This window comes from Pseudopipra pipra, chromosome 2 (assembly GCF_036250125.1).
Source record: "Pseudopipra pipra isolate bDixPip1 chromosome 2, bDixPip1.hap1, whole genome shotgun sequence".
In the NCBI taxonomy this organism is placed as follows: domain Eukaryota; kingdom Metazoa; phylum Chordata; class Aves; order Passeriformes; family Pipridae; genus Pseudopipra; species Pseudopipra pipra.
Genome location: NC_087550.1, coordinates 29,022,880 through 29,043,520, shown reverse-complemented (window position 1 = coordinate 29,043,520; position 20,641 = coordinate 29,022,880). Strand labels below are relative to the sequence as shown.

At 40.4% G+C, this 20,641-nt stretch overlaps 1 protein-coding gene across 2 annotated transcripts in view; it reads left to right on the top strand.

The window, feature by feature from the left end:
• The window catches only part of LOC135409347 (ephrin type-B receptor 5), a 70,109-nt gene extending 52,851 nt beyond the window's left edge, over positions 1-17,258 (top strand). For both annotated transcript variants that reach the window (XM_064644737.1, XM_064644736.1), the window contains exons 7-17: positions 5,916-6,040; positions 7,101-7,263; positions 8,070-8,184; positions 10,919-10,974; positions 11,090-11,209; positions 11,601-11,848; positions 12,771-12,986; positions 13,779-13,928; positions 14,077-14,270; positions 15,508-15,663; positions 16,717-17,258. In XM_064644737.1, the coding sequence (XP_064500807.1) occupies positions 5,916-6,040; positions 7,101-7,263; positions 8,070-8,184; positions 10,919-10,974; positions 11,090-11,209; positions 11,601-11,848; positions 12,771-12,986; positions 13,779-13,928; positions 14,077-14,270; positions 15,508-15,663; positions 16,717-16,825 (1,652 nt within the window). In that variant the 3' untranslated portion in view covers positions 16,826-17,258. The remainder of the gene's footprint in view (positions 1-5,915; positions 6,041-7,100; positions 7,264-8,069; positions 8,185-10,918; positions 10,975-11,089; positions 11,210-11,600; positions 11,849-12,770; positions 12,987-13,778; positions 13,929-14,076; positions 14,271-15,507; positions 15,664-16,716) is intronic.
• The last annotated feature ends 3,383 nt before the right edge of the window (positions 17,259-20,641 follow it).

Genomic DNA, 20,641 nt, shown 5'->3' with positions numbered 1-20,641 from the left:
GAAGGGAGTTTCCATGTTGTATTCAGATTGATCTTCCTTGAAGATGATATGTGGGAAGCTGTGTGGAACAAAGCTAGGATCTTCATGTCATTTGCTTAGAATATGAGGAAAATAGGATACCTGAAGTGGTAACAAAGGAGAAACAAGAATGTGAAAGTGGTAGATTTGGGGCTACTGTTAGAGAATATAGAGGCATATTAGAGAACATTAGAGGCATAGCTGAGGTTGATCAAACTGTGTACTTGCAGAAGATTATGGGGTGAGAAGGAAGGGGAAGAAGACGCATAACTACCTGGAAAGAATCAGAAAATGGACAAGCTTGGAAGAGACCTCTGGAGAACATATTCTGCAACCCCTCTGCTTATCAGGGTCACCTCAAGCAAATTGCCCATGACCACATCCAGAACACTTTTGAAATATCACCAAGGTTGGAGAGTCAACAACTCTGGTTTGCCTGATCCATTGCTCTGTCACTTCCTTCCACTGGTCTGGGATCAGTTGTTCAGGAAGTTTTCAATTAACCTCACTGTCTGCTCATCCAGCCCACACTTCATCAAGTTTGGGTTATCTGTAAGGACACCATGGGAGACAGTTCTTAAAGCCCATACTGTGTTCTCCATGAGGATATCATGGGAAACAGTGTGGAAGGCCTTCCTGATATCAAGAAAGTCACTATCCACTGCTCTCCCCTCCTCTACCAAGCCAGAAATTTCATCCTAGAAGGTTGATCAAGCCTGAGTTTCCCTCTGAGAATCTATGCTGGCTGCTCACAATTACTTTCTTGTCCTTTGTGTGCCCAGAAAGGTATCCAGGATTAGTTGTTCCATCTTCCCAGGGGTGAAGGTAAGGATTAGCTGCCTCCTTCTTCCCTTTGTTGAGAAGAGGAATGACATTTGTTTTCCATTAGTCCTCAGGCGCCTGTCACAGTCACCATGATGATTCAGAGATTATCAAGAGTGGCCTCAAAATGACATCAGCCAGCTCCCCGATGGATGTATCTGACCAGGACCCATGAAATTATATAGTCTGTGTAAATATTTAGTCACCTGATCTGGTATGAGGAAGAAGGTCTTCCTTGCTTCAGCCTTCCCCCAGGTCTGCCGGACCTGGTGTTCCTAAAGGCCAGTTTTGCTGGTAAAGACTGATGTGAAGAAGATATCCTGTGTCACCAGGACCCCCGTGCCACCCAGCAGTAGGCCCACATTTTCTCTGGTCTTCCTTTAGCCACTTCTGTACTTAGAGAAACCCTTCTTGCTTTTGACCTCGGTAGCCAGATGTGATTCCAGGTAGGCTTTGGCTTTCCTGGCTGTGTGTCCACATGTTTGGACGGTGCCTCTCTGTTCTTCCCAGGCTACCTGTCCATGCTTCCACCTTCTGTATCCTTCCTTTTTTGTGTTTGAGTTTAGCTAGGAACTCCTTGTTCAAACATGCAGGCCTCCTGGCATTTTTTGCCTAAATTCCTGCTTGTTGGGATGATTTGCTTTTGCACGTGGAAGAGTTAACCCATGCATATGAACTAGCTTTTTTGGACCCACTCTTTCCTCCCGGACCTTATGCTGTGGGACTTCTCTATGCAGGGGTCACATCTGCTCTCCTGAAGTATCTGCATGGAATATGGACTGAATGACATGCCAGAGGTGTTCGTCGTCTACTGAGAATGGCACTTGGCTGTGCTCTGCATGAGTAGGGATCTCCATGTACTGTTACAAGAGTCTGCACTTCCTTCACCTTCCTTCCTTACCTACTCTGTTGATTGAGATAAGACTTTTAGTCTTGCAGGCATGTGTTGCTGGTCTAAGCAGGTACCACAGCCAAGGACATCACCTTTATTAGAAAACAGCTGAAACTTGTCAAACATTAGTAACTCAGGGAATGTAGCATTTTCAAGGTACTCAAACTATCTTAAATCCACTATATCCACTGATACCAGGAAAAAATTTGTCCCACAATGTAGAAGAGTTGCAACTGACAACTCACAGAATAAAGAACCTGGGAGTTTAATTTAAGTGGTGTTTGGAGTGCTTTACAGCTTTAACTAGATCTATATGTGCAAGAAATTTCCATACATTTGCTATTTTATAAATAGTATACAAAAAGCATTGCTTTTTCAGTCTTAATTAGAGGTCTGATCTCACAGCATGTTTTTTCGTCTCAGTAAATAGGATAGGAGAATAGAATAGAATAGAATAGAATAGAATAGAATAGAATAGAATAGAATAGAATAGAATAGAATAGAATAGAATAGAATAGAATAGAATAGAATAGAATAGAATAGAATAGAATAGAATAGAATAGAATAGAATAGAATAGAATAGTTGGAAGTCACCTACAATGATCATTTAATACAACTGCCCACACTGGATTGAATCAGGCCCTGTGATTTCAGCTGTCATTAGACAGGGACCTAACATGTCAATGTGTATAAACTCCATGTGAAAAGAACAAAATGAATAAAAGTGACAAATCGACATAGAGCTGGACACATTTATGTACACAAAACAAAGCTTTGAAAGCAAGGTTATGTTACAAACATTTTTATAGTTGGCATGCATACAAGGAAAATACTCATCTAGCACTTCTGTGGCAGCACAGGTAGGGTAGTTTGAATGTCTATAGATATAAAGCCTTGAAATTTGTATTTCTTATTGTATTAACACCGGGACAGTAACTTTATAATACACTTCTGACAGGAAATAGGTACTTAGTCCACCAACAATTGCATTCACATCTCACATCACCTTAGTATTAATATTCACATCACGTTAGTATAAAATTTTTCAATGGAGAAATCTTGATATCTCTTTTACTTGAAGTGATGGGAGAGCTCCCTGGCCAGTGTTTTGTAATTTTTGTCCTTAAAAGGGAGGCACACATATCAAAATCTGAACTCTGTCTCAGAGAAGCAGATTAAAGACAACCTGCCTTGCCTTGATTCATATCTGATTTTATTTCTGAGAATTTTTACTGGCTTTTTCCTTAAGTGGTGTCTGCTTATTAGGTACATATCACTGAAATTAGTATTTTTTAATACAACAGACTACATTATCCTGGTCATCCCCACCACCAACATCTGATTACCCTGAGTGATGGACATACCTATATAGCAAGATGATTCTAGAAGGCTGTGGCACATGGTCAAAAGATACACTTGTGTGATTTTTTGTTATGTTTCCCAGTATGTCTAGTTCAACTAGTTATAACCTGCTTATGCATGCTGCCTGTCTGAGGGGAGTGCCATTTAGCATCATTGCTCTGTTGCGGATTTTACTGTGCCTAAATGTACTATGCGCAGTGCCAGCTTGAGTCTCTTTACTGCTGGCAAAAGATAGCCTGTTGATGGGTAGCTGAAAATTCATAGCACGTATTCGTGTCAGAATGGATATGTTTTTTGCTAAAATGCAGGTCAAATGTTGCTAGTTGACTTTGATTATTTCTTCCAGGTAGGGGAAAAATTGGGGATCAGGAAGGAATGATAAGGATGGGAAGAATTAACTGTTGGAGGGCGTAAGGAGAGGAATTGAGGGGAGATTTAACTCTGCTCAATCTGCAAAATCGTCATCCAAAACTAGAAGGAAGTGGGCTCTTCCCTGACAGCGTAGCTGTGTATTTACATTTGCTCCTCTGCTGGTGTGTGCTTTATGTTAAGGGAGTTAAACTTTCTGTAACATTAAAATGTAGCAGAATCTGTCTTGATCGAGTGTTAACTGAGCAGTTACCTCAGGTGAACTAGTTGTGCAGTCTTGTTTGAAACACAAGCAATGGTAAAAAAATAAAAGGAGTAAGGAGAAGAGAAAGCATTTTATTGTTTATACTCTTACATTTTTGTTTCATTTACATTTTTAAATTAGTTCCCACTTGCCTGAGCTGCTTGAAGAACACCTGAATTATGTTTTTCTGAATAATTTTATCTTGTTATTAAAAACATTTCTTTTATCTTTCTCACAATTAATGAGGGAAGAAAATGCTTTTCTGCAGGTTTTGCTCATTTTCCAAATGTCTCTGCTTCATTCCTCACATCAAGGAAGTTTATGGGTTTTGTTTTGTAAAACCAGTGGAGTTAGGTGGCAGCTTTTCATTGGTATTCTTTTTCTGGAAAATTTAAACATTGCTGAAAATGTTGCATCCATTAGGAAAATGAGGATTCCCTAGCTGCTCTGGTTGAGATTTCTTGGCAACATGACCTTTTTGCTTTCAGAGAGAAAGCAAAACTTGAGAAGAGCTTTGTGGACAGACAGCTGACAGGCTGAAAGATTCTCTTAAAATTATCCTGGAATTTTTGCTTGAAAAACTCTTCCTAAGATGCAACTCACATTCTTTTAGCTTTTGCATGAAACTGGGGAGTATGCATGTGTGTGCACGTGGATTCATGGATGGTTTTGGTAGAAGTGAAATTCCATTCTCCAGGAAGCTTCACATGCAAGTGGCTTTAACAGGCATTCATCTCTCTTCCTACTCTGAGGACATTTTTTTGAAGAGCTAACTACTTAGGAGAGGACCTGCCATTAAATAGGTGTTCTGAACCTCTGGTGTCTTCAAAACATGTGAGTGGTGCCTCTAAGAAGATAAAAAAATGAAAAGTAAAACTACTCCAGGTAGTCCCTTGTATTGTTTCTCATTGTAATCTAATCTTGGTTCCATGAACAGTATTTGAAATTGTTACTCATATTATCTTCAAGATAGAATTGTGTTTCCTGCCTACTGATTTAAGGAGTTCCAGGTTAGAGAGAATTAATGGCAATTACACAACTCTCAAAGTCTTGAACTGAACTTGAGACTTTGAGAATAACGAATCAAAAGTTTTCTAAAATTGGTAGACAAAAGTTCTTGTTTGCTTTCTGATTCAGATTCATGCTTTTGAATCCCTCATTTATGTTTGTTATGTCCAGACCCTTGCTTTCTACATAAAGGGAAGTTGACATTTTCCCCCAGTAATTAATATCGTTCCTTGGCTGTAAGTGCTTAATATCGTAATGTAGTCAAGGGAGCTAACAACTTTATCTAGGTAGTATTCCAGGCTGGCGTGTTTACCAAAAGAAAGAACGCTGGCAAACTATTTAAGAACAGACAGAAAAAACTGTATGTGACGTTTCTACACATGCACACTTAACAGTGACCTTTAGGTGGTGGTCTCAGGCAGCAGTGATAGTTAGAAGCCCATTCAGACTGGACTTCTGTATTCCTATGCCCCTCAGAAGAACTGAGAGTCTCAAATACAGTAAAAGTTTTGACATCTAGGCAACAGTCCTGACAGAGATTGGTCTGAGATCCAGGAGCTGGTCTGAACACAAGGCTGCATACCAGGCTATGAAAATGAAGTGCTTTCATTCTCTGGGGTCTGCAACTGAACTGAGGCATGCTCCAAAGTCTGTTCCTTAATGTGGCAGTGGTCTCATCTGCCTCTGTCTTCTGTTTTGCAGCAATGATCTGATAGTGAAAAGCCTCTGTTGCTCCAGTAGACCATACTTGATTTTTTCCCCCAGGCAAAGAATCTGGGGGAGAAGCAGAAGGGAGGTAGTGTGCTCTGCTTCTGCTCTGACCACTATCACATTCTTTGTCCAAGTGTGATCTTAAAACAAGGCAATGGCACTGAACATCTTCTCAGCTCGATGTAAAAATTGCGAGTTTGAAGATTACGTTCCATCTACAATACAGATAATTTAGCTCCTGTGCATGATCAGTTGGATGTGGATTTCTTCATTTTCTTTCTGTCCGTGTTGTCAATGACTGTATCTCCCAGCAGAGTAGTATTGTGCCAGATTTCTTCTGGTTATTCTACAAAGCACTTCATAATGCAAATTATGGGAAATTAAAGGAAAAGCTGACCTAACTTATTAACTCATCATAATGAATATTCAATCATAGTTCACTGTTAAGCTTGTCCCTTTGCAATCTCTCCTTTCTCTCTTTTATTTCAGTCCCCTCTGCAGTCCCTATGATGCATCAGGTGAGTCGTACTACCAATAGCATCACACTGTCATGGCCTCAGCCAGACCAGCCCAATGGAGTAATCCTGGATTACCAGCTACGCTACTTTGATAAGGTGAGTAGAAAGTGATACCGTGCTGATTGTTCTATAGAGAACAGAGAAATCTTCTGTCTGGGAGATGCACCCCTGGATCAGAATGAACAAGGTGGAGGAAAGAACAGAGGAGGAAAGAACAAACTGTAGCAGAATTATTACCAGAAGTAATACATGCTTCATCTGACATCAGTCCATATGCATTTCCCAACTTGGAAACATCTATGGACATTCCAAATTAAAACCAATAGAAGACACTTGCTTAAGCTTAAAAGCTGTGGCTAACAATAAGTTTAGCACCAGCTGACACAGGTAACAGCAGAAGGAACTCAATTTTCTAAATGTGTTTATTGGAATTGGACTGACTGCAAAAGTCTGTCATGTTTGTGAGGGAAGTCTTGTGTCCCCATTTATGCCTGGGCAGATGTCTCTAAGAAAATTTTTGGGGAGGAATGCACTTTTTCATTCACTAAGTGGTAAATACCAGTTACCTCTTTGTATGCTGGAATTGCAGGGTGGCAAATACAGAGTTGTCCTCCATTCACATGTTTTGTGACTCCTAATCTGTCTGATTTGAGGGGAAGAGGTATGTGGGGCTATTCAGACAAGCTCCCATTCCATATTCTTGATCTTTCACATAAATATTTTTGCAGGATTGTGCGGGGCTACTGTTTTTCTAGTGGTAAAAGTGACTGCTATTTGTGATGTCTAGCATCTTCCTGGATACAGCATTACACATGTTCTTACTCTGGATTCTCCTAGGAGAATACATGAGTTTGGAGTTTGTAGAAAGCAAATCACAGGACCAGATAGTTTTCTCTCTCACTCTCGTTTAGATTGAAAGTCTTTAGCAGAACCTAGGGAGTCTTTAGCAGAAGCCCAGGCCTAAGGGAATGAAAAGCAGCAGTGAGGAATGAGTAGTGTGTGGGAAAGTAAGGTCTGGAATAGCAGCTGTGGTTGGGAGGCTCTGTAACAGGTTCAGAGAATATTGGGCTGATGTGGAAACTATCATGACTTGATGAGGAGAGCGAGCAGCGAGGGCAGAAGTTTCACATTCTTTTTTGGTCACTGACATTCACAGGCAGAAGATGAGGATAATTCATTCACCTTAACTAGTGAAACCAACATGGCCACCATATCAAGTCTGAGCCCAGGCAAGATCTATGCCTTCCAAGTACGAGCTAGAACAGCAGTGGGCTATGGCCCATACAGTGGGAAGATGTATTTCCAGACTTCAACGGGAGGTAAGTGCTACCATTTTGTAGTCAGATCTGTATATGATCATCTGTCACTTGTGTGTGTCCCTGAGTGTATTAGCTTATCCTCTGGAGGACTGCTACCAGACACTCCTGCTCAACTTGTATTTCTGTATATCTTAATTTGCATATGCAGATTTGTTCACTCAAAGAAGCTTCATGCTATCAGAGTGTATTGTTTACACTACTGCCATGCTCCCCAGTCCTGTTCCTTGTTGCCTCTGTACCTCTGACCAGCAGGAGCAGAGTATGTCAGTAGAACTCTCTATAGGGAGATGTTGCAGTACGTAGCACTATACACTGCTGTAGTTTGACTTCCAGCTGGACATCTTACATGTGACACGGGATGTCTCGTGAGACATCTTACAGCTGAAAGCTCTGTGGAAGTCTTAAAGACAGGTGGGGCATAGGACACAAAGATAGATGGGGCATAGGCATATATGAGGAAGCTTGCTTTCCAGCAGTATGGAATCAGTTTGTATGGATCGAAGGTATTCATATATGTCATCTGCAAGCTAAATTGATAGGGGACAGTGGGATCAAAGCCCAGGTGTAGAGCTAGCCTATACTTAAGTGGCTAGTTAGGTGTCAGTGGACCAGGGGATGGAAAAGTGGACTCAGGAGCACTGGTTTTTCAGAAGTAGGAAGGAAGGCACTGGAGAAGCACAGTGACTGGGAACCAAAGGGCTGGTAGGGATGGAATTACGGGTGAGACCCAGCTGAGTAGAAGGGAAACTCTGACAATTCCTGTCCTCTGCATCTGTGTGTGTGTATGCATATGTCTTCCGTTCTAGGGGAACGTTCGGAGATGGTGCAGGACCGACTGCCGCTTATCGTGGGGTCAGCACTTGGTGGTCTAGCCTTCTTGGTAATTGCTGCCATTGCCATCCTTGCCATCATCTTCAAGAGGTGAATTCCTTGACCTGCTCATGTGCACTTCAGACAGTGGAACTTTCCTACCCCTGCAACATAACCCCGTCCCAAGGGAAACAGCCTGATCTACATTTATCCAGATGTCCTTGAGATGCCATTTTGTAATTAAGGAAAGATCTGCCCCATTATTCCTATCTGAGAAACCTCTCTTTGGTAAACCACTCACATACTCAGCTGATATTTGGCTAGTTAGCAATATGAACACAAGGAAAGTATTTTAAAACTGGTGCTCAAAAGGTATTTAAATGTATCACTGTAAAGAAGGGACTGTAAATTGCATTTTAGGCAAGCAAGTGGAGAATGAAACAATGTAGTGGAGAAGGAGTGGTGGAATAAGTATTCAGATCTAGTTTTTTAGAGGGTGTTAAATGTCCTGTCACCAAGAACCAAGGGCTCATTTGCTGAGGAGTAAAATCTATACAACCCCTATGGTTCCATGGAACACTAACTCATAAAATATAGGTTAAAGAAAACAGACACCACTTTCCATTTTGGAAAGAATAAAGGGCATATAAGTAATTGTAGAGATAATCGGTTATAGCAAAAATAGAAGGACAAATTTTAAAGAGAAAAAAGTAAGGGTTGCTGCTTTCGTAGAGATACAAAAGTAAACAATGGGGGGTTTGTTATTTGAAGAAAAGAAACAGTCATTACCTGCTCCTTGAATTTACTGAGGTTTGAACTTAATCCCCTAGATTGTCAGTAATGGATTCTGTATCTTTGCTCTACTGTGCCTCTTCACAAGAGGGACTTTTTAGCTTTTTCTACTGACCTAAAAAATGTATAAACTACTTAACTTTAGAAATTGACATCTAGTTTTAATGATTTCATTTTTGTTGTCTTCCCTTTTCCGCATTTGTTTTCTCCTTCTGTGTATATTCTCTTTTAATATTTTTCTTTCCAGAAAGAAAAAAATTATAAAATATTGTTATAATTGAATTGTTGCCTCCTTTTGTAGCTTTGAACTGTTAAAAATATCAATTCTTGTTACAGCTGGAAATGTGATATTTTGTGCACAACTCAATAAAGCATATATTTTTCTAAAAAAAAATAAACTAAACCCAGAATAAGTTAATACTACCAAAACTGTGTTGGGGAAAGACATTAATGGGTATCTGTAAATATACGTATAAGGAAATATCATAAAAAATTGATCCATTTATACTTAAAGGATAATGTACAGTTAATAGACAATTGTTCAGAAGAAGCAGAGATACCAAATTTCTATTTTAAATTTGTCCTCTATAAGAAAAGTAAGTTTGAAGATGCAGGAAATGAGGAACACCACTTGAAATGAGTAGTTCTTTAAAAAGTTGAACATATGTCGAGTCAAATGCTATAACTTTAGCTTGTTTTTATAAAGTGTTGATACACATTTTTCAGGCAATATGCAATGTGAAACACCTATTTTAGCTAATTATTTTGGGGTTTTTTAAGATGGAAAACCATTAATATGTTAGATAATCCATAAAAAAACATTAAAGTAGACCTGACTTTCAGGTGCAACAGCAGAGTTAGAGCTCTTAGGTGTGTGCCCCCAGTAAAGCCAGTTTCTTTGCACGACAGAACAGAATTTGAAGGTAGAATTGTCTGTGTTTTTGAAATTTTAGCAGAATTTTAAGAGATAAGCCTGACAAGTAAGAATAATACAGTTATCTGTTAGAATGACAGAATTAGCTATGTTCATAAGGAAACATTTCATGATACTCTGTGTTCAGATGCTAGTTGAATCGGCAGCTAAAAGGTCTTATGCTGAAACAGCAAAACATATGGTTTGACACAAATCCATGCATACAGCAGAGATACTGCAGGATAACACAGAGTTTGATTTACAGTCTCATCTAATTAATATGATGATTATAAACTAGCATGAATTGTAGATTTTTGAGGAAAAAATGAATGCTGTTGGGAACAAAGAAAGTGGCTTGAAATTGGAAAATATATTTAGAGCAAACAAAGAATAAGATGAAACTTAAAAAATAATTAGATCATGTGGGAAAAAATGCTTGAATTGCACACATTTAAAGGGAGAATGAAATCTGAGAAATGCCTGTGTTGAGAAGGACCTATACTTACTGGAAATTAGTTGCATATATGCAATAAAGATTACAGTAATAAAGACAATACCTGTTTTGATCTGCACATGCAAAAATAACATCATGGTACAGATTTCTGTCCCTCTGGCTCTTTGTTGTTGTGTTTGGGTGCCATACTTATGAAAAGAATAGCCAACGTAAATACTGTTGAGTCCAGGAGGAAAAACAATTGGGGGAAATCTATACAAATTAAGTATTAGAGTAAATGGCTCTTAGAATGTTTTCAAAGAAATTAAAAGGCATCACAGGAGATGGCTTAGATTACTATCAAAAAGAATCATTTGTTGTAATTTGATGAAATTAAAATGCAAATTTAGCCTGAATAGAAAGAAAATTTCCAAGACAGTGATGTTAAACTGTAATATTTTTTTTCAGGATAGTGATGGAGGCCCTCTCATTTGTCATATCTAAAGTGGGGATGCAAACAATGGTGTAAAAACTACCACATAGAAAACAAGCATGTACTGGTTACCTGGAGATGGACAGGATCTTAACACCCATCTTGTACCCCTAAATTCAAGGGTTCTCTGAGCCTTGCATTGAGAAGCCTACCCCGACCTCCTGTGAGAGACTCTTGTGTGTGTTTTGACTTTACTTTCCTTTATGTCCTGCAGTAAAAGGCGAGAGACTCCATACACAGACCGCCTGCAGCAGTATATCGGTGCACGAGGTAAGTGGTTTTGAGCAACAGAAGGCAAGGGCCTGTCTCTTTTCAGGAATCATTAACACCTATATGTCTCAGGGTTTTATTCTAGTGATGTTTTGGGCTGTCTCCTCCGCTGCAGGACTTGGAGTGAAGTATTATATTGATCCTTCAACCTATGAAGATCCCAATGAAGCTATTCGAGAATTTGCCAAGGAGATTGATGTGTCCCTCATCAAGATTGAGGAGGTCATTGGATCAGGTAGTGTGAGAATCTCCAGATTTTAAAGTGCCTTCTTGTTCACCTTGAGACCTGGCACACTACGGGGCTGAAATGGACCCATGGATCCATGGTATATCAAGTGTGTCAGGATTGCTAACCTTCATTTTTACCAAAATTCATCTTAACCTACTTACCCTTAGATGCTGGCTCCAAACCAGGTTTAAAACGCCCTAAAACTGAGAATTCCTCATTTGAACCCTGAATATGTAGTCTCCAATCTTCATCAAGAACTTTACCTTAATCTGAACAGTCCTAATAACCCTATTTCCAAACAGTGCCTGAAGTCATCCACAGTAGAATGCTTTAGTACACCTGACTAAAATTCATTGCTGTTTCCTTACTTGAGGTGTGTTTCTTCCCTTCCTGACAGGAGAGTTTGGAGAGGTGTGCTTTGGGCGCCTAAAACACCCAGGGAAGCGTGAATACACAGTAGCTATTAAGACCTTGAAGTCAGGTTACACAGAGGAACAGCGACGGGAGTTCCTGAGCGAGGCCAGCATCATGGGGCAATTTGAGCATCCCAATGTCATCCACCTGGAGGGTGTGGTCACCAAGAGCCGGCCAGTCATGATTGTCACAGAGTTCATGGAGAATGGATCACTGGATTCCTTCCTCAGGGTACCACAACCAGAGTCTCCCACAGTCGTTATCTCTTCATATTGCTGTGTGCCAGTCTCAGATCTGATAATTTTGCCTGTTCTTCCTTTTCACTCCTATCTCTTTAAGTCCTCAATTGCCCTCTTCAGGTGCAATAGAAATAATAGCAAGTTACCAGAGTAAGTGGTTTTGGGCCATCATGGTGAAAATATTTCAAAAGCTCAACTATCATATAACATTTTTTCAGTATTTTAGACTTCTCAAACTCCTATAATTAATGTAAACAGTACCAAATTGTTTATCTTTGTACAGAGCCTTTCAGTTGCTTATGTGCATGTTCCAGTTTGGCTTTCTAGTAATGTATATAAGACTTTATTCCACAGAATATTTTCAAGTTTCAACATTGTAATGAAGTAATGAATCTTGCAGTTATTTTTAGACTCATTGTTTTCAATGCTTTTTCTAGTAATGAAACAAAAATGCAGGCATTTTTTTGGTATAGGTGCTTCACTTCTCTTTTTTACTGGTTCATACACTAATTCAACCACAAATGCTTTGGCAGGTACACTTTGAAGAGTATGTGAACCCATTGTGTAGAACTGCATAGAGTCCATTGTAAAGGTCTTAGTAAGAGCAGAATTGTCTACTGCCATTCATTTAGTCATCTTAGTGCGACTGGGCATAGGATGCTAAAGGAGAATGTGGCCACAAGAGGAGAATTGCCTTCAGAAAAAGATAACTACTAGTGTCTGATTTAATTTGAGATGGATTACTTTAAGCACTTTCTTATTCGCTGTCCCTGAACCTTCAGATTTTGGCTGAAGTTAAGATTTATGTTCTCTAACTTCATAAATCCACCTTGTTACCTTGCTTTTTGTTAATCTTCCCTGTTGGCTTTGTGTTTTGTGATCTTAAAAGCTTCTGTTTGCCTCCTCACTTGCAGCAGAAGGAGGGACAGTTCAGTGTGTTACAGCTGGTAGGAATGCTACGGGGGATTGCAGCTGGCATGCGCTACCTTTCCGACATGAACTATGTGCATCGTGACCTGGCAGCACGTAACATCTTAGTCAACAGTAACCTGGTATGCAAGGTGTCAGACTTTGGGTTGTCCCGCTTTCTGGAGGACGATGCTTCAAATCCCACCTATACTGGAGGTCTGGTGAGTTACTGCAATGGTGTGAATTAGTCAGCAGTGCTGGCAGCTATAGTTATTTTCTGTGTTCCCCTTTGATTTGGTGTACCCTTTTTAGTCCGTCTTGAGACCATAGAGAACAGTGGAGTAGAGCCTTCTGTCTCTGGGGCGATTTGTTCCAAATCAACAAAAAACAAAGATAGCAATATCTGATTCACTCTGCCAGGTGAAGTCTTGGTGCTGTTCTTTATGGCATGATGGTGAATAGGTCAAACCTCATAGCCTGATGTAGCTGTTATCTTCCCCCATTCATTAGCTTTTTACAGGAAGGATAAAGGACTGAAAGAGAGATTGAAATCCTGTACCACCCCCCTTTGAGGAAAGAGTTCTTTTTTTTCCTACAGAAAAGATAAATGGCCTAAGTATATTTATGGGCTTATAACTAACCATCAAATGAACTTATTGTCTATGAAGTTCTGGCACTTTCTACACATACTACAAAAAGGGTGGGAGTATAATAGGTGGGTTGAAGATGAAGGGGATGCAGAAGAATCAAATGCTGTAAAGCAGAGGTATGAAAATTAATATGGTATTTGTAGCAGAAAGGAGGCATGATTCTCTCTTTTCATTTAGATTTGTCAGTAAAACAAGGTTGAAACCTGGAACATGATTTGAATTTAAACTAACAATGTCTACAAGACAGAATCAACTGGACTGTCACCCCATGCTCAGAGTTGTGTTGTGCTGTTCCACTGATGTCATTTTCACAAATAGTCCTTATCTCACTAATGTTATGGTTGCTTTCTGTCTGCTTTCTAGGGCTGCAAAATCCCTATCCGTTGGACTGCCCCTGAAGCTATCCAATATCGCAAGTTCACCTCCTCCAGTGATGTCTGGAGCTATGGCATTGTAATGTGGGAGGTGATGTCCTATGGTGAAAGACCTTACTGGGACATGTCCAATCAGGATGTAAGTTTTAGAAGTGGTGAGAATGTACATCCACCTCTCTATTCTATATCAGTTCAAGCAGAGAAAAATCATACACACCAAATCACTGAAGGTTTTTTGTCTTTTATTTTCCCAGCCATGATAAAGCCTTGTTCTTCTTTTTCTGCAGGTAATTAATGCCATTGACCAGGACTATCGCCTGCCACCACCCCCAGACTGCCCAACTGTTTTGCACCTGCTGATGCTTGACTGCTGGCAGAAGGAACGGGTTCAGAGACCCAAGTTTGAGCAGATAGTCAGTGCCCTAGATAAAATGATTCGCAAGCCATCTGCCCTGAAAGCCATTGGCACTGGGACCAGCAGGTGAGATAAGGATTAAATGCAAAATAGTAGGACTTGTCTCTTGATAGGCATTATGAGGAACAGAAAACAATAAATCTTTTTTTTTTTTTTTTTCCAACCCTCCCATCTGAGACTGGGAACAAAAAAGAAGAAAAAAAATAAAAAGCAGGTTGGAAGAAATATGTATCCTGATTCATTTAATGGGTGATGAGTCGTGAGTGCTGAATGTGACAGGAGATAAATCTCAGTGAGTTGCACTGAGGATGAATGAGTGAGGGATCTTAGGGAATGAAGGTAGGGGACAAATCTGGGTGCAGTTGTGTAAGATATTCTGTGATCACACAATACTGTGTGACCACAAGAGATGATGAAGGAAAAGAAGACCTTAGCTTATGGAGAGAAGAAATTCTTCAGAAAATAATAATTAGAACTGCAGCTTGCATCCCATATTTTCCCAACTGCATTTTGCGACATGATGGAACAGGGGGCAGGAGGTCAGCAAAGGAGAAATCTCGGCGGAATAAATGGTGCCAAGGTTAGATGACTGCTGGGCTGATGACAAAATTACATCCTGCTGGCCTGGAGGGTTTTTCCCTGTGGTTATAAATCTTGTCTCTGTGGAATGCACTCCACATCTGGGGGAGGGGGAAAGTATCTAGTGATTTCTGGTTTACTAAAAGCAGCAAGTGTTATAGCTTCAGGACAGATTCAGATGATGGGGAAAAGAGCAAATACCATGTGTGAACAGTCATTTCTTTGGCCTTTTACTACTATGCTTTTATCTGATGGGTGTTGGAGCTGAAACAACACACTCATTCTCTCATAGGTTACTGTCTGATCCAAGGAAAGCATTTAGGAGAGGGAGAATTAGTCACAAAGTTGAAAAGGTATATAAGGTCTCATCTTTCTTTCTGAAACCTCATCACTGAAGCTCTTTGCCCAGCTACTAGGCCTAGACCCAGAAAGTGTGGAAAGATTATGGGCAACGAGAAGAGAATGTGCCTGAGCGAGTATGGGCAATGGGAAGGATCAATTTCTTGGGTTGGTTGACTGTTTTTAGGCAGAGAAAGGGACACAGGTAGCCAAGAAACAGCATATCATGGTGGGACTTTATGAATCAGGGCATGAAGAACAAATGCCATTGTTCTTCATTCTGTACTCTTCAGAGGTTGTGTTCTCTTCCTCTCGTATCTTTTACTTTACTAGTGTGGTCAGCTGAAGTTGATAACTTGGGTTTCAGAACCTGCCTCTTTTGCAGACCATCTCAGCCTCTCCTGAGCAACTGTCCTCCAGATTTCCCTTCACTCAGCAATGCCCATGAGTGGTTGGATGCTATCAAGATGGGCCGTTACAAGGAGAATTTTGACCAAGCTGGTCTGATGACGTTTGATGTCATATCACGCATGACTCTAGAGTAAGTAGTGGGACAGAGAGCAAAAGATACCAGACACTGAGTTTTCCATGCAGAAAGTGAAAGCAGTCTGAGAAATGTTCAGTAAGGGCTATGTGGAGAATACATACACGTGAAAAAGGGGAGGGAGGCCAGAGCAAAGTAGCTGCTGTTTCTTACATATTGCTAGGGCCTCTGGGCATCATCCGTACCATGATACATTTGTAGTGTGTTTCTATAAGCACTGGTACTGATCCAATGTGCGTTAGAAAACATATTGTCAGTATTGCAGAGAAACTGTTACATCAGAATGTTCATGACAGCTACCACAGGTAATAACCACTTTTAAGTAGATATGTAGAATCAGCCACACCATCTACTGGACTGAAGTGTTACTTAGAAGACAGGAGCCAGGAAAAGGAACATTCTTGGAATCATAAAATGGTTTGGATTGGAAGGGACCTCTAAAGATTATCTAGTCCAAGACCCTTGCCATGAGCAGGGACATCTTTCATTAGATGATGCTTCTCAGAGCCTTGTCCAACCTGACATTGAATAGTTACAGGGATGGGGCATCCACAACTTCTTCTGGCAACCTGTTTCAGTGTCTCACTACCCTTTCTTGTCTCTCTAAAACTACCCTTTTTCAGTTTAAAACTGTTGTGCCTTGTCCTGTCACTGCAGGGCCTGGTAAAAAGTCTTTCTCCATCTTTCTTGTAAGCCCCCTTTATATATTGACAGGCTGCAAGAAGGTCTTTCTGGAGCCTTCTCTTCCCCTGGCTGAACAACACTAACTCTCCTTTTTTTTCATAGGAGAGGAGTTCCAATCCTCTGATCCTTTTTGTGGCCCACTTCCACTGCTTCTTTTTGTACCTACCACGTTCTGCCAACGCCCCCCTCCACCCACACACATTTGTCAAGCAAAAGCAGAACCCTTGTCAGCTGTTTCTCAGAATATACAGATATACGCACATATATATCCATACACATTGATTTGGATGTACAGCAAAATGGACTGAGACCATTCAGAACAAGCAGCCTATTTTAGCAGTTTCCATGTCTTTTGTTCTTTTGCAGAGATATCCAGCGTATTGGCATCACCCTTGTCGGACACCAAAAGAAGATTCTAAACAGCATCCAGCTCATGCGAGTCCATTTGAATCAACTTGAACCAGTTGAAGTGTGATGTTTACACCATCCTTATTCCACTAGTCTCAAACTCTGGAAAGGTTCTGGGGGAATTCAGAGGGATTTTCACTGTAAGAAAAAATCGTCAGTATGCTACTTGAAGACTTAATGCACCCAGAGTGCACGCTACATGTCCTGTTCCATGAACAAAAACAAAGCCTTGCTATGATTTGAAAGCAGAGCTAAATGACTGGTGACAATTAAATGTGGCTGACATCATACATTGGGAATGGGTTTGGGGTGGGAAGGTTATAATAAAATGGGGCGGAGATGGGATAATAACTTGGACAGATCACAAGCACCTGTTGCCTATTCTCTGCCAACAAAAGGTATCTGACAACTTTACAAAGTCATCAGCAGGCTTTGTCTATGGCCAAGAGCCCAGCAAAGCTACAAAGACATAATAAAGGCAAAAAAAATTAGCATTTTTTTCAGAAGAATGGTCTGAGAGATTATTATTCAGATGGAGCATGAGGCTATCACTTGGTATGCCAGCTCAGTCCAGAACTGAAGTTCCAGCTGGTGCACAATATGTGGTAAGCAATAACATATTACCTGGTAAAGAAGTTGAGAGTAAAGGGTTCAAAATTCAATGCTATTTCACATGCTGTTCTTGGATCTGCTCCATGGTAGAAATTACTGATCTTTTCTGGTTATATGAGGAACAGTCCATCCTTGGTGCTACACAACTCTTATTTATGGGACTGCAACAGAATGGATGAATAAGAATTCGTAGAACCCATCCTGCTGGATCTACAAGTGGAGAGGGAAACAAATAGGTTCTGGTTCTCACAAGCCCATTCTTATGAGGAAAGCTGTGATACTTAGAAATCCTGAATACCCAGAATTTGGATTTTGTTCTCTTCTGACCCCCTTACAGACACTGAAGATTGTGACAAATCCAAAGCCCTTTGCTCTTGAAAAATACTTCTTTTTCTCACCCTGGCCCTTGGGCACAGCTGTTTGAATATTGGTTTTGAAGAAAATGCAGACCCGCGGTAGTGAACTTTAAATAGACAGTTGGAACAAGGAAAGTGAAACTCTTTCACAAGTTTTTGTCTTGTGATCAGGAAATGGTACCAGTCCCACAAGTCACTTCAGTCCTTAAAAATCATTAACAATGTTCTTGAGATCGACTATGTTGTTTGGTAGAGGTACATGAGAGTGACCAGAATGGCAGAGCTTGTATACCTCTTCAGACAGACTTAAGGAAAGATCTGCTTTGAGAAGGGGCAGAGTTTCAGGACTATATCTCTCTGTCTATCCCTATGCAGGAGTAAGAAAACATGAAGCTGAGCTTGAGAGGAAAACTCATACACTTGGGGAAAACTATACACTTGCTACCTCATTAATACATAGGAAGGGAAGTAGAAATGTCCTTGTTAAACAAGACCCCAATGACAGTACCTTTTTTGTGTCTAGAAAGGAAATAACCCTGACTGTTCCAATCTGTGCTCATCTGCTGGCTCACTGTGAACTAGTCATGAACTTACTGTATTTCTCCAGCTGTCAAGGTTAGGATATCACAGCTACTTCAGATACTACTCCTGTACAGATTTAAGGATTCCCCCAGTCAACCCAGCAATTGAAGACTTTCGGTCTAAAGGCATGTTTAATAGTGATTGAAGAGTCCAATAATATGATGGGAGGTGCTCCAGAATAGTTGCTCTAGAATAGCCAACACAGTTCAGGCTCTTTGTTAAGCCGTTAGAGCAACATTATAATTAATTTTTTTTTAGCTGACGAGGGAAAACAGCAGGGCATTCTTTCAAGATATAAAAAAGTCAATACAAAAACAATACAAGGAAACATTAATAAAACATTCATGGCAGTACAAAGAGAGTGTGAAGGTTTAAAAAAAACCCGCACATCAGACTAGAGTCCAACCCTAGAAAATTTCAGTCTGTGCTTTTTAAGGGGTTTCTGTAAACTTGTAATACTCACACATCCAGTCCCATGTATGCTGACTGACTGTCAGCTCCACCCACGGCATCTGAGACAGAACAAGTGTTGTCCTTTTCAGAAAGCATATTGAGCACAAGATGTTGAGGGGAATCTGTGGTCTCTAGCACCTTCCATATATATTCACCAGAGGACAACAGTGCATATATGCATCTTTATATATGAGTGTATTCTAGTTCTATGTGCTATTTGGGGAAACATGGCAGCCTTTCTTTTCCATGCCTTGGGTGGCCAGGATCAGTGGAGAAATTAGCAATCTAGTTCAAATCCTACGGCCTCTTTTCAGCGTGGCGGAAATTTATATGCAGAAAATACACTATGGGAGCCTTGTCTGAACCTTATTCTATTGTCAATGAGGTTTAGTAGCCCCTTGTGGGGAGCTGCAGTGAATTAACCTGCTCACTGGTAGTTCAGGCAGTACAACATTTACTTTAGCATATGAAGTGTATTGCAAAGTTGTTTTCACAGTCAGTGGAAAGGGATTTACTTGCTATACCAAGGAAGGCATGTAGTGATTGGCCGTCATAGATCTCCTCTTCCTCCTCTTCTAAGGCATTTTGAAATCTCCCCATGATAGTTCTAAGTCAAGTGTCAAGGTGTCATGGCTAGAACTGCACAGGGACAGACTTGGCATCACAAAGTGAGTGCAAATGGATAACTCTTTTCTCTAAGTCTCTCCATTCTCTTTATTCCCAGTCTGTTCCTTATTTTCAAGTGCTTATTTTCTTCCATAGCTTGGAATGCAAAGGTTCTAATGTTGTAATGCAACTTGTTTGTCATCATGTCACTCCTCAACTCTCCAAGCATGAAGGAAAGGCAGTCATGGCAAAAGCATTAGAAATATCCTGACCTTACTTTTCTCAATTGTCTGAAAACAGAAATGCTACATTCTGTTTCCACAGTCATCTGGGATGTCGTATAGTATATGAGCACCCTCAACAGGTAGGGATAAGGATCAGGAGGGAAAGGAGGGGGGCTCACCTAGGCACCTGATATCTGTCCTTCACCAGAACAGTGAGAAACAATGCCAAAAAGTCTTACAGAGCCATATTGTTTGCCAGAGGAGTAATGGGAGATTAACAAGTTATTGCCTGCCTTTACTCTGTATGATTTCTATATTATGCAGTGCATAAGAATAATGAGTAAATTAAATGCACAAGGATCAATGCATAGACCTTCTTGAGGGCATTAGGTATTTTTAATGAAAGCTCAGAAGAGTCATACCTGTAGTTAAAAAGAATATATTGCTAAGACTAATAGCTTGAACATCAACTTCTCACTGTCTGGAAACAGGAAGAAACTTCACCTTAAGGCAAGTTGTTTTGTAATTATTCCTGATGAGGTTCCTTGAACCTACCTTTTTAGTGTCAGTTGTTGGAGAGCCTCCCAGACAGATAATTGGATCTACACCAATATGTCAGTTAATGTATTGTGCTGCCAAAGAGCACATCGGGCAAGCAAGTTCCCACCTATGCCGCTTTGGCAGCCAAGTGAAATTCTCAGCCAGGAGCTACATGCCTGTGCACTCCCTGCCTCACTAAGCCGTGGCATGTTTATTCAGAAACAGGCCCTGCTCACCAGAGTGTTCAAAGACAAACATGTAAACTAAGATTTTTGCATCCATGCCTAAAATGATGTTGAGGAAAGGCTCCATGATGGTCTGACTTACAGAGGGATTTCTATGTTCTGAACCTGAGTATCCTCAGTGCACATGCAGGTGAAATGGCTTGCAGACCTGTTTGGGGTTTTTTTGTTTGTTTGTTTGCATTTGTTTTTTTTTTTAATTGAGGGATGTAAACTTAGTACAACACTATATTAAGGCTAATTTAGGGAGCATAAGCTGCTTCGTGGA